The sequence below is a fragment of the Silurus aristotelis genome, assembly GCF_946808225.1.
Source record: "Silurus aristotelis genome assembly, chromosome: 29".
NCBI classification, from domain to species: domain Eukaryota; kingdom Metazoa; phylum Chordata; class Actinopteri; order Siluriformes; family Siluridae; genus Silurus; species Silurus aristotelis.
This window is the reverse complement of record NC_139602.1, coordinates 2,794,758-2,810,378: the sequence shown is the minus strand read 5'-3', so window position 1 is coordinate 2,810,378 and position 15,621 is coordinate 2,794,758. Positions and strand designations below refer to the sequence as shown.

Sequence of the window (15,621 nt, the reverse complement as noted above, 5' to 3'; positions counted from 1 at the left end):
ATACAGGTGCATCTCAATTAATTCGATTATAATTAAAAAGTTGATTTATTTTAGTAATTTAATACAAAAGTTCATTCATTCATTCATTTTCTCCCGCTTATCCGTAATTCGGGTCGCGGGGGCAGCAGTCTAAGCAGGCCCCCGCCTTCGACTGCTGCCCAATCCTCACAGCACCGTCCCTTACGGTCCCTCCTGCAGGTGGTGAGCCCACGGGAAGTAATACAAAAGTTGAAACTCGTATATAAAGTTTTTTATATAAAGCGTAAAAAAAAAGAAAAAAAAACATAATCTCGTGCAGAGCCCCCAGTCATTTTGCGCCCACTTTCAATCAAACACAGAAAAAAATCCCCTGTCAGACCAACAGAGGGCATCACTAACTGAATTTCTTCAATAGCTGCTCCACCGATTTTCTGTACACACCTCTACAGTTATCCCTGATGTGTCCATGTTAGTTGTTTTTCGTTGTTGTTGTTGTTGTTGTTGTTGTTTTTTAGTTCTTATTGGAGAAATAAAATATAAACATTACTTAGAAATTGTTTGATTTCATTAACCTGAATGTTATTTGTAGAGGATTTTTAACAAAACTTCACAAAACAGCTTTGCGTCTATACCCCAAATTCCTACCGAGTTTGGATGTGCGATGGAAAAAAAAAAGGGAAAAAAGTAATTTTACTTTATGTAAAGAAATCTATTAAAGAAAGCTTTTATCTGTAGACCAGCTGTCGTGCAGCTTTATGACACAACATGTAGCCACTTAGCAATGGCTCTATAATGAATAGTTTAATTAAAATTCTATTCTAGTCATTTGTTCAGGAATTTATTTACAGTAACACACTCACCCATCCATTGGGATAATAAATATTTTTGCATACTATACAGTATGAAGCCAGATAAAATGTTTTTATAGCTGGATATGGACATACAGGTGCCTCTCAACAAATTAGAATATTATTAAAAAGTTTATTTATTTTAGTAATTCAATACAAAAGGTGAAACTCGTATATACAGTTTGTTAACACAAATGACCACTGTGACCCTGGGCAGGATGAAGTGTTTACTGAAGATGAATGAATGAATGAATGAATGAGCATGAAGCTAATCTGCTAATCTTTGGTTGTGAGGTTAACTGCTGCACTGAGCTGCATGTTAATAGAGAAGACAACAGTTCTGAGAAAGTGAACTCAGTGTTAATAAAAATACATGGAACCAACTAAACCAAACATATTCTAAGACATGTATGGCAGTGATCTTGTTGAGTGTGGAGTATTACATAATATGCCCTGTGCATTACACAATATTAGTTAACTAAAGCTGTAAGAAGGAGGAAGTAACCATTATTCCATTAGACCCCATTCAGCCCTGACTTCAGTACTGCAGTGTAAGCATGTGTATTTATAATATTAATTTAACTGCTAAAACTTCCTTCCTGTGTGATAGAGCATGCTGAGACCATACAACAAAATCACAAAGATTTTAGAAACAGTTTATTACCAGAGTATGTTGTTCTTTTACTTGTTGTGTAAGTGAAAACCATGAGAAAGGCAGTTTTCAGAGACACTTATTACAGTCAGCTATCTTGTTTGTAAAGAGGAGCCTTAAAGGACTCTAGCACAAGGAGAAGAGGGATTATTGTTATAACTGCCATCATCATCATGCTACCATTCTCAACATTCCTGACTGAAACTGACTAGCAAGCTTAATAATTCAATTCAATAAAGGGTGTTGATGAGAAAGCATCCCCTGCTGCACAGAGTGGCCTCCAATCGCAGAGAACACCATCCAGAGGTAGGCCAGGAAGAAGTGGGCAGATCTAAGGAGAGGGGCAGGAACAGTGGTCACTGGAACCTTAGGAGCATGTTTAACCCCACCAAGAGAGAGCGAGAGAGAGAGAGAGAGAGAGAGAGAGAGAGAGAGAGAGAGAGAGAGAGGAGAGGGGTTGATAATAATAATAAGGACCAGATGAGGTTCTCCTCTAGGTGAATGCTAAGAAAACTGGTGTTTTTGATGATCTCCAAAGAGAAACTGCCAATGATCAGAGACAGTCTGTTATCATGGCTGCATAGTTGTGAATCTTCAACAAATATAGTTTTTTAACTCAGTGTAAAATGAGTTTAATACTCTAATAAATTGTTAGTAACTGCAATTATACTCTAAAAATGATTTTTAATTTTATAATGATTCATAATCTTTATTTATAAAGAGCTTTTAAGTGCTGCTCATCTCAGAGAAGGCCATTTTTTTCTTTAAGATTGTCACATGACCTATATGAGAAATAACAGACATATAAGTTCCTGAAACCAAAGTATATAGATGAGAGACACTCAGGCAGTGTGACAGAGTGTGTGTGAGCTTCAGTCTGAGGGGTCGGTGTGTGTGTGCAGGAGAATCAGTAACGATGAAGTGCTTGTATCTTTTGTCTGTTGTGTTTCACGTGGCTGCAGGTGAGTGAAGTTATTTTCTATTTTCTATTACAGAAAGAAGAGAGAATATTATACAGTTCTTAGTTCAGCTGCTTTGTGTTTAGTTCATGTGCTTTCTGTACAGATTGGGTTTACAGTAGGCTGTAGTTCAGCCCTGTTCCTGAACAACCACACAAACACTGTCAAATGTTTCTCATTTAGAGTGGAGAACAACTTTACTTACTACAGTGTTATAATATTAATAGCTGTTTACTTCTAGTTAAATTGCCTAAATTGTAAAATCTCATAGAAAAGTTATTTTCCTGTAACTACTCTGTCAGTTCCTTATTCTGGTTTTAGCTGTAAATAGATGCATATGAATTTCACACCTCTTTCTGCTGCCTCTCTGTCCCTGACAAACATCTTCACTTCCTTTATCACAACTTATTGATAGGATTTTTTTTTTACAGATACTTAGATGCATTTATCAACACCGTGTTCAGATTTTTAAAACTCATACCAGCAGTCTGTGTGGACTGAACTGTGTATCACTTTAAACTGTAAACATGTTTACATACTGTTTGCAAATCCAATTAGTACAAGTTTAAAACCAAATAGTACGTTGTAACCGTGGTTGGATGTGAATTTTACACCTAGGCCTCTATTAATGTCCTATTTGTGTCAATTCACCTCTTAATTCCATCATTATGACGCTGCGGCTATTGGAACCATTAATATTATTCTGAAATGAAATATAACAGAGTGGACAGGTTTCTCATGAAGTGAGAATAAATGCCATTACTAAAGCATTACCCCATTGAACACAATTCAACAAGTCTCATTTCACTGCAGCCACAGCGGCACCACCCACATACATCATCTCCAGGGAGGTGGTAGATCAGTAAATAAGAAGGATTCTACAGTGAGATTATTTTACATCCCTATAATAAATATAGTGTATGTTTTTACACATCTACTGAATTATATCCTTCACAATCTTTGTCTTATTAAATGTATCTTTAAAATCTAATCTAATAGAAATCTAATAGAAAAGTTTTTTCCTGTAACTAGTGCATCAGTTCTTTATTCTGGTCATAGCTGTCAATAGATGAGTGTGAATTTCACACCTCTTTCTGCTGCCTCTATATCACTGACCACCATCTTCACTTCCTACGTCATGCATAAGTTACAGTTTATAACCTCTGGATTCTTGCATGTTTTAATACTGTATTCAAATTTTATTATTGATTTTTAAAAGAAGAAATATAAATAAACATAAATTAAATAAAACAAAAATGGTACATTTAATTGAGCAAGCAACATGACAGTTAGTGAACAGGCGTGGCAAAAGTTTGTGTGTGTGTGTGTGTGTGTGTGTGTGTGTGTGTGTGTGTGTGTGTGTGTGTGTGTGTGTGTGTGTGTGTGTGGTTTTATTGTAGTTTATTTATTATATTTGTTCTCAATTAATGATGGGTTTAATGTAGAGTATAAAACCTGATTTAAAGCGATGTTAGTGCGAATCCGTAACACAAAAAATCTGATTTATCTGCTGTTATTAATGCTCAAGAAGGCATGTTGTTCTAGCGATCTAACAGTAGGGGGCACTAGCAAAGATAAACGTGAAGTCGAGGAGTAGAAATAGAAGGTTAAGTTTGTGGAAGTGAGTAAAAGTATGCAGTGTGTTTGTGCTGTGAATAAGCGCTTCTGTGATGTAAAGAAAAAGAAATAGAGATTAAAACGAACATATCAAGCTCTTTATCTTCACATGGAGTTGTAACATGGTGTCTAACCAGAGCTGCCTATGTGTACATTTCACTCTGGGATTTAAAAGAAAAAATACACACATGAGCATAGGAAAGTGTAACACACACAGTAGTTACTGTAGAAACTGGGCTGAGAAACGAGATCTGAGATTTAAATGTACTGAAATTTTTCTTTTTTTTTCCAATTTCTTTGTATCTTGTATTTAAAAACATTTTATAATATTGTACTGCATATTGTATTCAGTAGATTGTGATATTTTGTGTGTTTGTTTCGGTAGGCTGTGCTCTTTCTGGTCAATATAACAGAGAAATCACACAACTCAAAGGTGGTTCAGTGCTGTTACCCTGCTCCTGCTCTGACCTGCACTCCAAACCTCAGAAACTCACCTGGGAGACCTTCAGAACAGGACCTCTGACTGAAGTGTTAAATGATGAACACTACCGTGGCAGATATCAGCTGTTTAATAACATTTCTCCTGCTAATCTGTCACTACTCATATCTGACCTGAGAGAAGAAGATCAGGGAGACTACAGGTGCAGCACAGAGAACAAACACAGAGACATCAAGCTTTATGTTAAAGGTAAAACATTTAAATACATAATAAAAGTTGATATTTATTGTGAAAGCAGACTTGATGATCCTTCAAATGAATTATAGTTACAAATGTAATAACATTTTTACTCAATTTATCATAACTAAAGGGGAATTTAATTTAGGAGTCATATTGTAACACATCAATATCAAATTATAAATAACAATAAATACTGATTATGAAAATCAGACTGACCTGAAACTGTGGACTGCTATCAGATTGGATGTAACAGATTTCTAATCTATAATTTGTTTTGGTAACACTGTAGTGTTTATAGAGCTCCATGAGTCCTGTATAATCCCTTCATTATAACAGACAAGAAACACAGTCTGTACATCACCTGACACTTTAGGAAGTACATGTATAAATGTTTATTTAGCTTTGTGTCAGTTGTTATGAAGGCTTTATGTAGATGTCATGTAGCCCTATGAAGATGTTAATTAAATAATGTCTTATATTTATTTATATGATGATGTGAATGACAAACACTTTTTATATTACCTAATATATTGTTTTTTTGTAAGGTGAAGTATCTTATATGGGATTATTATTATTAATACCTGTAGAAACTGATATTAAAGATTATTGTAGATTCAGCAGTTATTTAAATATAAAGAACCCAGTATAAGTTCAGTGTTGGGTATCAGAGTCCTGATATTGGATTCATGTAGAGAATTTAAACAGCTGATTGTCACATCATTTAAAAATCTCTTCTGGTTTGTAGCAGAAAATGTTGTGATTTACAAAAGGGAATATTAATAATTGCAGTATTTCTATTATTACCTGTAAATGTTCTGTTTACAGGCTGTGAGCTGGTGAAGAAGACAGGGGTAGAGGAGGTGACTGGGTTCATAGGAGAGTCTGTAGTTCTGCCCTGCGTCTGCCCTGACCTACAGAACGACCCGAAGAGGGTAACATGGAAGTTTAATAATATAGAAATTTACTCTAAACAGACTGGACATCACAGTAACAGAGTGAAACTGGTCAGTAAAAACTCTCCAGGAAACCTCTCTCTACTCATATCAGACCTAACTGAAGAGGACCAGGGAACCTACAGATGTTCTGCACAGGCTGATCACAGAGATCTGAGTCTGTCTGTTAAAGGTACATTTTTGTCATTAATGACTGTGAGCATGTTTTACTCCTGTGTCATGTGTCATATTACTAACAGTGATAAAAGAAATAATTATTAGTTTTAATACGTTTTGTCATGCTGTTCAGTAGGAAGAAGAGAAACTTCAACACAATCGAGAAAAACAGACGAAACACCTCCATCAGTACAGCCTGAGAGTAAAACAACAACCTCACCACCTTCATCATCCTCAACAACAAAAAGTAAAAAATACAGAAAAAGAACAAACACTCAACACAAACACTTAGTTTTCCTTTAGTTGACATAATTTTCATTTTTAATCACAAATTTAAAAAAAACGTATCTCTATTATAAGATTTTGTCATTCTTTTCGGTTGGAAGTTCTTTTCAGTACTCTGTTTTACCTCAGAGTAAAACAACAACTTCTCCACCTGCATCATCCATAACCACACCAGAACATGATAAACAGCAGCCTCCCTGTAGGCACCAAAAGTTCTCAACAGCAATAAAAAAAAACACATTAGTATTATTACATTTATAACATATTTTTGTTTTGTTTTATTACAGTTTTCGGAATTGTGGCAGTTTTACTGTTGGTGATACCTGTTGTAGTGGCATTTATTTGTTGGAGACGCAAAGGTACAAAACACACACACACACACACACACACACACACACACACACACACACACACACACACACACAATTTGATTTAGGAGGTTATTGTGTGTCCTTTTTTTGTTAATCAAATCAGTGCAGGTTAGTTAGTAATTAATTTAGTAATACAGGAAAATGCAAAATGAAGTGTTAAATGTATGTGAGTTGAAGCAGAACAGCAGCTTCAACACTTTACCTGATTACTTCACATAGTGAAATTCTGTTGCTCCTACAAGAGGTGTGTTTTCTGAGTGTTTTCTCTTTAGCAGGAAGAAGTAGAGAGAACGTGATTACTGAAGGACGTCCAGATCATAAAGGAAATCAGGAGGACCAGGTTAGTGAACATGCAAGCTTGGGTTCAGCTGCATTTTCATCATCATGGGGCATTTTTAAGTCTTAGAGTTTTACTGTATTACAATTTCATCTTCATTTAATTCTGCAAGGCTTCTACAATTATCAGAGTGAACAGATTTGTTTAGAGCTTTTGTTGTGTTTGTGATACACTGCAGGTAACACACATGTACCACACATGCTTCCAGTGAACAGAGTGTTATAGGAAAATATCTTCTGCTGCTTCCATCGAAAAAAACACCTGGTGTAAAGTCAAATTTGGAGATTTGTGTCGTTTTTATAGGATTTTAATCGCATCTTAGTGTCAATAGTAAAAGACACAGACTTTATATTGTTTTATAAGTATAATTTTCATGTTCTTTCTTTTCTCAGACTGTTCCTGATGTTACTTACGCTACTGTAAGCCACATAAACACAGCTGGAGCAGCACGGGTCCAGATCCACGATGGAGAAGAAACTGAATACGCCAGCATTATAAAAAACTAATCCACAGTTAATAAGAAAAATAATTAGAATAGCAGTAGAACAGTGTGCTGCATCACAGACAGGTATCTTATGCAGTGAGAATAAATGCCATTACTAAAGCAAGAAACCCAATTAACATAAATCAGCAAGTCTCCTTTCACTGCAGCCACAGCTGCATCACCCAGACACATCTTCTTCAGCACAAGCGTCAATATAAACCTTATAAAATGGTTTTCCAGGTTTTTCCTTGCTTTTTTTTGTGCAATTTGTCTGTGCAGTTTTCCTGTTGATTTAAAAGGAATGCAAATGTGGTGTTTTTGTGCAGATTTTAAGGAAAGCAAAAAAGCTTGAAAAAGATAAACTTCTTCTTTTTCTTTCGGCTGCTCCCATTAGGGGGCGCCACAGCGGATCATCCATCTCCATACCCCCCTGTCCTCTACATCTGCCTCTTTCACACCAACTACCTGCATGTCTTCCCTCACCACATCCATAAACCTCCTCCTTGGTCTGCCTCTTTTCCTCCTTCCTGGTGGCTCCATCCTCAGCATTCTCCTACTGATATACCCCATGTCCCTCCTCTGCACATGTCCAAGCCATCTCAATCTCACCTCCCTCACCTTGTCTCCAAAACGTCCTACATGCGCTGACCCTCTAATAAACGTATTTCTTATCTTGTCCATCCTCGTCACCCCCAACGAAAACCTTAAAAAGCTAAACAATAGTTTTAAACTCTTTTGACTGACCTTTCCTCATGATGTCCAGCTTTTCTTGAAAACTATAATGAAAATGGCCTTGTCATTACATCTGGAATCAAAGAGAATTTTTAAATGGTAATTTTATGATTCTTGAATTAAAGTGTATGATTAAAAAGAGCATCAGTTGATGCTTTTAGCTCTTAGGGATTTAAAGAGATTTTTTTGCAGGATTGTTTTTGTTTACCACAAGGAACCTCACATCATTTGGAAATCAGTAATGATATTGAACATGGCACAATATTTCCAGCAATATTTTAACAACAGAAATGTGTTTAATCTCAAAATAATGAAAGATTATCCACACCCACATCCTTTTTTTATTGTTATTATTATTTCTTCTTTATTTCTTTGTAGGCTGTGATTTTTATACTTCATTCATGTTTTATAAATGTTGTTTTGTTGTTTGGAAATGCTTGATTAATAAAAAATAATTGTTATTTTTGATAGCAAACTAGCTAGTAAAAAGCCTCCATGGTTGACACGTAACATTAGAGATGATGATAGGATTCCTTTTTTCCACACATTCCCATATTCCAATTTATCTCTCCTCCAGTGCTGTGATTATTTAACACCAACCCGTTTCTGTGCTCAGATTGGCTCAGAAATATTTTTTTTAGAAAGCTTTTCCATCATGTTTTGTGTAAGAAGCTTTATCTGAGATACCAGCCATGCTTCTCAGTAAAGAGAAACAAAAGAGAAGTGATTTCCGTCCTTCTTACAAACATGCAAAGTATTTAGAGACCTGTTAGTGGATTTATTACAATCTGTGTGTAATGGTGTTCCACAGCGGAAAAAAGCCACGATCTGTCTAAATACTAGACTAAATGCTACTAATCAGTATCTGCTGGTTAAAAGAAAACATTGCAGAATCCGTGAGATACTTTAAAGACGAGCTATAAGGAATTCAAATAAATTATGTACAAATCAATTTTATTACCGGTGTAGTTTCTACAATCCTAAATATTAAAGCATCACATTCTATCGTCACTGGTTAAATAACTACCCTTTTCTTGGCTAAGTAAACTGTTAAAAGCTAAATTCACAAAGCTGTTTTTTTTTTTATCTCTTCCTGCCTTGCTAATGGCCTGTTTTTCTGGTGTAGTAAGATACACTTGGACGTTTAGTTTTAACATATTAAAACTTATATCCTGAATATATGATATTCAGAACGAATGGCTTAAATCTACATGTACAGGACAAACTGTACAGCTTTTGTGAACGTGTATACTGTATATTATCTATACATGAAGGTACTTGAAATGATTGTTGGTACTTCACAGTTCCAGGTTCCCAAGTTCAGCTCTGAGCTCAGATGAAGATTTACAGAACTTTGGATGTAGGTTTAGCTTTATAATGGGAATTAGCTGTAGACCAGCTGTAGTACCATCTTTATGGCACAAGATGTCACTATATAGCCATAGCGCTATACACACGAGAAAGAACAACTAAATGAACAAACAGCATTTACAAGGTAGAGTTATATTTTCATTAGTTATTAAACTAATTAATAATAGCAATGTTAGTGCTTTACAACTCACACATGGTAAAATTATTTGCATTATTTTCTGTAAGTTAAGGGAAACACACTTGTTTGTAGTGTAAATGTCTAAGATAGCTGTGAAATTCTGATTGGTTCTCTTGACAGATTCAGATTCCTCCCTTTACTGCAACTAACTTTTCTGAATAGCATGCTTCTTCAAAACCACAAAAGCATCACATGATTTACAAGGGCAGACATGGGCACACATGAAACATAATTTCTTCCTTCTGATTATAGTAGCTGGGCACCATGTGAGTGTTAAATGGATTTCTGTTTCAGCTTTGTCTTCCAGGATTCGTTTTCACTCACCTGGATATACACAAGGATGAGACGAGCTCTGATCCAGACTTTAAGTACAAAAAACTATCAGCCCATGTGTTTCCTCTTTCTTTACCAGATGCCGGCCTGCAAACTCACTCAGCAGCATCAGCCTACAAAACCTTCCTACACTTCAATCCCACAACTATTTTCATCCTGAGAGCTGTCATCCGGATCACTAGAAGGTCACAAACCTCTCCATCATTTTACAAAATTTACACTGCCAATGATTCAGATTATTTCTTTTTTCCAAACTGGTAAATATATAAGCGTTGTTGAATTTTATTTATTACTTATTTATTGATTTATTAATTATAACAGCAGCTTTAAATTGGGATGGACATTTTTATCAACATGCTTATTTTTAAATATGTTATTGTTTCTATAGTAAGAAAAGTCAGACATGGGAAGAAGAATACAGTACAAGCTGGTGAGGGAATTCGTCTTTATTTGTGTTCTAATAGCAGCAGAAACTTGCAAATGTTTCACAATTGCTTTATCTTTCTTAATATTTGATAACATATCTGTGTGAAACATTATCATATTATTATTAATATAGCAATAATAATGTTTTTAATATATTAATTTGTTTTTCCAGATACAGTCTAAAAAATGCTTCATATAAACATTGAGAAAATGTTGCCTAAGATAGATAATAATGAACATACTATGATTTGATGATTTGATATAAAAAAAAAAAACCACCATAAATGCATGTAAATGTAAATAAACCCAGAAATTAAGGAAAGAGATCTTCAGAAGTAGGAAATGATGCAGCGATGATTGAGGTTTTGAAATGAAACTCGGGCAGTGCGACAGATGGTGAGTGTTTCATTCGGAGGACCTGGTGTGCAGAAGAATCAGTAATGATGAAGTGCTTGTGTCTTTTTTCTCTCGTGTTTCACATGGCTGCAGGTAAGTGACGTTATTTTAATTTCAGGAGAGAGAATATTAGACAATTCTTAGTTGCTTTGTGTTTAGTTAATGTGCTGTCTGTCCCGATTGGGTTCACAGTAGTCCGTATTTCAGCCCTGTTCCTGAACAACCACCCAAACACTGTCAAACGTTTATTATTTTAATGAATGCTACTATTCTACATTAACAGCAGACATGAATACTTTTGATTAAAATATACAAAGGATTTTAGTTGTCAATAAATAAAGATAAATTGTCCGCCAACATCAATCTATATTAACAAGGGAATTATTATTATTAATAATAAACTGATGAAGCGAGGTATTCTAATGATTCAGATTTAAATAATTTTACATCCCCATAATACTTACAGTGTATGTTTTTATACATTTACTGAATTACATCTTTCACAATCTCTGTGTAATTGAATCTATCTTTAAAACCTCATATAAAGTCTAATAGAAAAGTTATTTACATTTAATACTAAATGAGGTGGATGCAAGCACAGGAAAGATAACAATTATTTCTTAAATAAACAAGTAGAACAACCTAAATCATAAACCGAATTCATAAACATGAAACAAGCAAAGGGTCGATGATCAGAAAACAACACAAACTGGGCAAAACAAGAACATGAAACCAAACTGAGAACACAGAATAGAGAAAGATGGAACAAAAATGATATGCAGCAAACTGACTGTATTATTTTGCAAAGTACAAACAATACAAAGGGGTGGTTAATTAATAAAAATGACAAAAACAGCTGTAAACAATTAAGATGTGAGGAAAATGATCAATCACAAGACAAGGGTTGTTTTTCTGTCCAATTTTTGACCAATTTGTTTAGCTGAGATGGGATTTTTCTGGTCAGGTTGCTGGAACAAGAGTTGGGTGGTCAAGCTGTTGGCCTCTAGAATGAGCAGGACATGGAAGGAAGGAAATGTTTGGGCCATCAAAAATACAAGGAAAGACACCCACTGTTATTGTTGAACTGTTAAGCAGCTAGAATACTGTATCATACACATATGGGACAACATTCCTCTTCCACAATATCCCAAATGTATATGGACAGATGCCATAATGCTAAGCAACGTGGTAAACATGGCCCTGTTTCACCTTATTTGAGACCTGTTGCAGCCATTAAATTCAGAATCACCTTTCAGTAAAATGGTTTATAGTCTCAGTTTAACCATTTGCTATGTTTTATTGTAAATACAATATGAATGTATGAGATGTGTAAATCATTGAATTCTGTTTTCATTTACATTTTACACAGTGTCCCAACTTTTTTGGAATTAGGGTTGTAGTAACGTGAATTTATCATAATTGTTTTTTTCATTTTAAAAACTCACACCTATGTCTATTAGAAGTGAACTGTCTTATCAGTTGTCATTGCCCCTAAGTATCTGCAGCTCATTTTTTAAAACTACACAATACATGTTTTAAACCAAAGAACTGTGGATGATGGCTTCAGTTTCCCTGCTTTAATTCAGTTATTGGGTCCCCATCTATGTAATTTTACTGTGGTTGTCCACATGTGTTTCCTCTGGGTTTCTCCCACGTCCTGTCATTTGGTCAAAATATAGATTGTGGGTGTCAATGTGTATGTTGGTGTGTCTGTCTGGGTGGGTGTGTGTATTTCCTGCAATTGACTGTTTGCAGGAAATTTCCTGCAATTGTACAATCCAGGGTGTATTTCTAATATCTTCCAGGTATATGAGAGATGTTTTTTTGCTAGTGTTCTGGTAGAATGAGTTGTTTTGAGGCGAAGTGCTGGACAGTTTAACTACATTATGGATGTGAGATTAAATGCTGTACTGAGTGAAGAGATATTTTGTGATCAATAAATCTAAAATTGATCAATCACACTATTGAGAAATCTGTGTAAGTATTTTGTAAGTACTAAGTTTGGCATTTAAAAGAAAGAATACATACAGGATCACAAAATAGTAGTTAGGAAGATGGCTGAGAAAAAGAGATAAAAAATGTACTGAGGCATAAATAGTTTCTTAACTTGTTGAAATATACTGTGTATTGTGTTTAGTAGTCTGTGAAATGCTTGTATATTTGTTTCCGTAGGCTGTGCTCTCTCTGGTGGAAATAATTGGTTAGAAATCACAGGACATGAACGTGGTTCAGTGCTGTTACCCTGCTCTTGCTCTGACCTGCACGCCAAACCTCAGAGATTCACCTGGAAGTCTTACAGGACAGGACGTCTGACTGAAGTGTTAAATGAGGAACGCTATCGTGGCAGACTTCAGCTGTTTAATAACATTTCTGCTGCTAATATGTCACTACTCATATCTGACTTGAAAGAAGAAGATGGTGGAGACTACAGGTGCAGCACTGAGAAAGGATATAAAGATTTCTGGCTTAATGTTAAAGGTAAACCATTGAAATACTTATAAATGTGATTTATAAGCATTAAGCATAAGAATTCATACCTGTAAATGTTCTGTTTACAGGCTGTGAGCTAGTAAAGAAGACAGTAGTAGAGGAGGTGACTGGAATCATAGGAGAGTCTGTTGTTCTGCCCTGCTTCTGCACTGACCTACAGGACGACCCGAAGACTGTAATATGGGAGTTTAATTATCAGGAAATTTATCATGAACAGACTAGATATCACAGAAAGAGGATGAAACTGGTCAGTAAAACCCCTCTAGGAAACCTCTCTCTACTCATATCAGACCTGACTGAAGAGGACCAGGGAATCTACACATGTTCTGTACAGGGTGATAAAAAGAAATTCAGACTTTATGTTAAAGGTAAAAAAAATTTCATTAATAAGCATGCTTTTCTGCAGTTTTATGTGAGAAATTTCTAGGGATGATAACAAAACATAATACTCCAGTGACATGTCGTATTACTAATAATGATAAAAAAGAATCATTTGTTTAATAAGTTTTGCAATTCTGTCTTGCAGAAAGAAAAGAAACAACACAACCAATGGAAACAGACAAAACACCTCCAATCAAGCAGCCTCAGAGTAAATTAACGAACTCTTCTGCATCGTTTACATCTGCCTCATCAACACAAGGTCAAAAAAAACAAGAAGCACCATCAAACCCTCCACCTGCATCATCCTCATCAACACAAGGTCAAACAAAACAAGAAGTACCAACAAACCCTCCACCTGCATCATCCTCATCAACACAAGGTCAAAAACCACAAGAAACACCAAGAAACCCTCCACTTGCACCATCTTTATCAACACAAGTTCAAAAACCACAAGGAGCACCAAAAAAACCTTCACCTGCATCATCCTCAACACCAATGGAACAAGATAAACACCAAAATTACAGCATCCTCCCTCTTCTTGTGGTTTTACTGCTGCTGATGTTCGTTTTAGTGGCATTTATTTGTTGGAGATGCAGAGGTACACACACACAAACAGAGTTTAATATTAATTCAACAATACACATATTTTGTTTTACACAATATACATTTTTTTTTTTTAGCTTTTTTGCTACTCCTGTCTTATCATTCAATTCAAAAATTCTGATGTCTCACTAAATGTATAATTTCCTTTAGGAGCAAGATCTGGAGCGTACATGATTACGGCAAATCGTCTGGATTTTTTTAAGGGAAAGCAGGAGGATCAGGTTAGTCTACATGCTCGTCTACATAAACTCTAAAATATGCTCTTTATTAATTTTTTGTTTTATGGCAAATAGAAAATGTTTTGACTTCATTAATATGAAATAAAATCCAACCATATATGTTTGCCTTAGCTAACATTAGACATATGACATTTATAACACCAATGATTGTAATGGTAACTATAATTACGACGTCATCATATATACTGATTTTAATCGTTTTAATCATCACGCATTTTGTGCAGCAGATCAGTAGTGAAAAACTCCTTTTGGACACTAAATTTTTTTAACGCATGGTATACAAGATTATGTTTTTTAAGAAATTTACTAGATATTTTTTCAATTTTAAAACTAGTATCTGTGTAATTACCAATGACAGCAAGCAGCTAGTAATATTATTTATTAAACAGGAAACAAAATGTGTAAAAAGTCAAACCTGAAAAAGTAAAAATGCTTATTTCTGAATCTTTCCTTTATAATTAAATGTTGTTGTTGAAAGTATTTTCTGCTTCAGAACAGTAACAGTAACACATGATATAAAATCAGATTCAGATATTATTGTTACTGTATCTAAAAGCTTTTTTTTTTAACAATCTCGTTGTGGTAAAAGGCATACAATATATATGTAATATGTATATATATAATGTGAGTATAATATTTATGTTCTGTCTTTTTTTCAGCTTGTAACTGGAGACACTTTATTCAATACAGTCAATTATACTTGTGACCCTACTGACCCACATTAACACAGCTGGAGCAGTACAGGTTCATCATGCTGATCATCATGTTCATCATACATCATCACTAAAAAGGAAACGTAATATTAAATACAAGCCCAGGATGTGTGTTACATTTACTTCTTTATGTTAGTTATGGCCATTGCACTGCATTCACTCTATTCATTGCACATCATGCACAGGATGCACTATTGTGATAATCTTGCTAATTACATTTAAGTGTATGTGACATTTAATATCTTATGTGTTACATTTGTATATCCAGGTAAGATATATTGTTTCCATCATGCTCTTTTGTGTAAGAAGACTGGTATAAAAGTTCTTGTTTATGAATTTTCCTTGTTAAACAGCTGTTCTGCAATTTATAAAATAAATAAAAAAATTGTTTTTCAATTGTATTCGCAATGTTTTAAATGTAATCAAAATGTAATAAACA

At 34.8% G+C, this 15,621-nt stretch overlaps 3 protein-coding genes across 4 annotated transcripts in view; all 3 read left to right on the top strand.

Moving 5' to 3' along the window:
- LOC310722481 (uncharacterized protein) overlaps nucleotides 1-15,621 on the top strand; it is a 211,760-nt gene that overhangs the window by 110,997 nt on the left and 85,142 nt on the right. The gene's annotated exons all lie outside the window — the stretch shown is intronic.
- On the top strand, nucleotides 2,337-8,017 carry LOC310722932 (junctional adhesion molecule-like). Its single transcript, XM_083535756.1, has 8 exons — nucleotides 2,337-2,441; nucleotides 4,441-4,743; nucleotides 5,560-5,859; nucleotides 5,977-6,145; nucleotides 6,230-6,327; nucleotides 6,416-6,487; nucleotides 6,772-6,839; nucleotides 7,229-8,017. The coding sequence occupies exons 1-8, from the start codon at nucleotides 2,396-2,398 to the stop codon at nucleotides 7,340-7,342; spliced, it is 1,170 nt and encodes a 389-aa protein (XP_083391882.1). The 5' UTR covers nucleotides 2,337-2,395; the 3' UTR covers nucleotides 7,343-8,017.
- On the top strand, nucleotides 10,098-15,574 carry LOC310722563 (uncharacterized protein). Of its 2 annotated transcripts, none has more exons than XM_083535137.1 (7): nucleotides 10,098-10,191; nucleotides 10,323-10,364; nucleotides 12,929-13,234; nucleotides 13,315-13,614; nucleotides 13,773-14,225; nucleotides 14,381-14,451; nucleotides 15,129-15,216. In XM_083535137.1, exons 1-7 carry the CDS (start codon nucleotides 10,161-10,163, stop codon nucleotides 15,192-15,194), a joined length of 1,269 nt encoding a protein of 422 aa, XP_083391263.1. In that variant the 5' UTR covers nucleotides 10,098-10,160; the 3' UTR covers nucleotides 15,195-15,216. The 2 variants fall into 2 exon arrangements, with proteins under 2 accessions (XP_083391263.1, XP_083391264.1); XM_083535138.1 differs by lacking the exons at nucleotides 10,098-10,191; nucleotides 10,323-10,364 and adding an exon at nucleotides 10,713-10,849 and having other exon boundaries at nucleotides 13,773-14,006; nucleotides 14,067-14,225; nucleotides 15,129-15,574.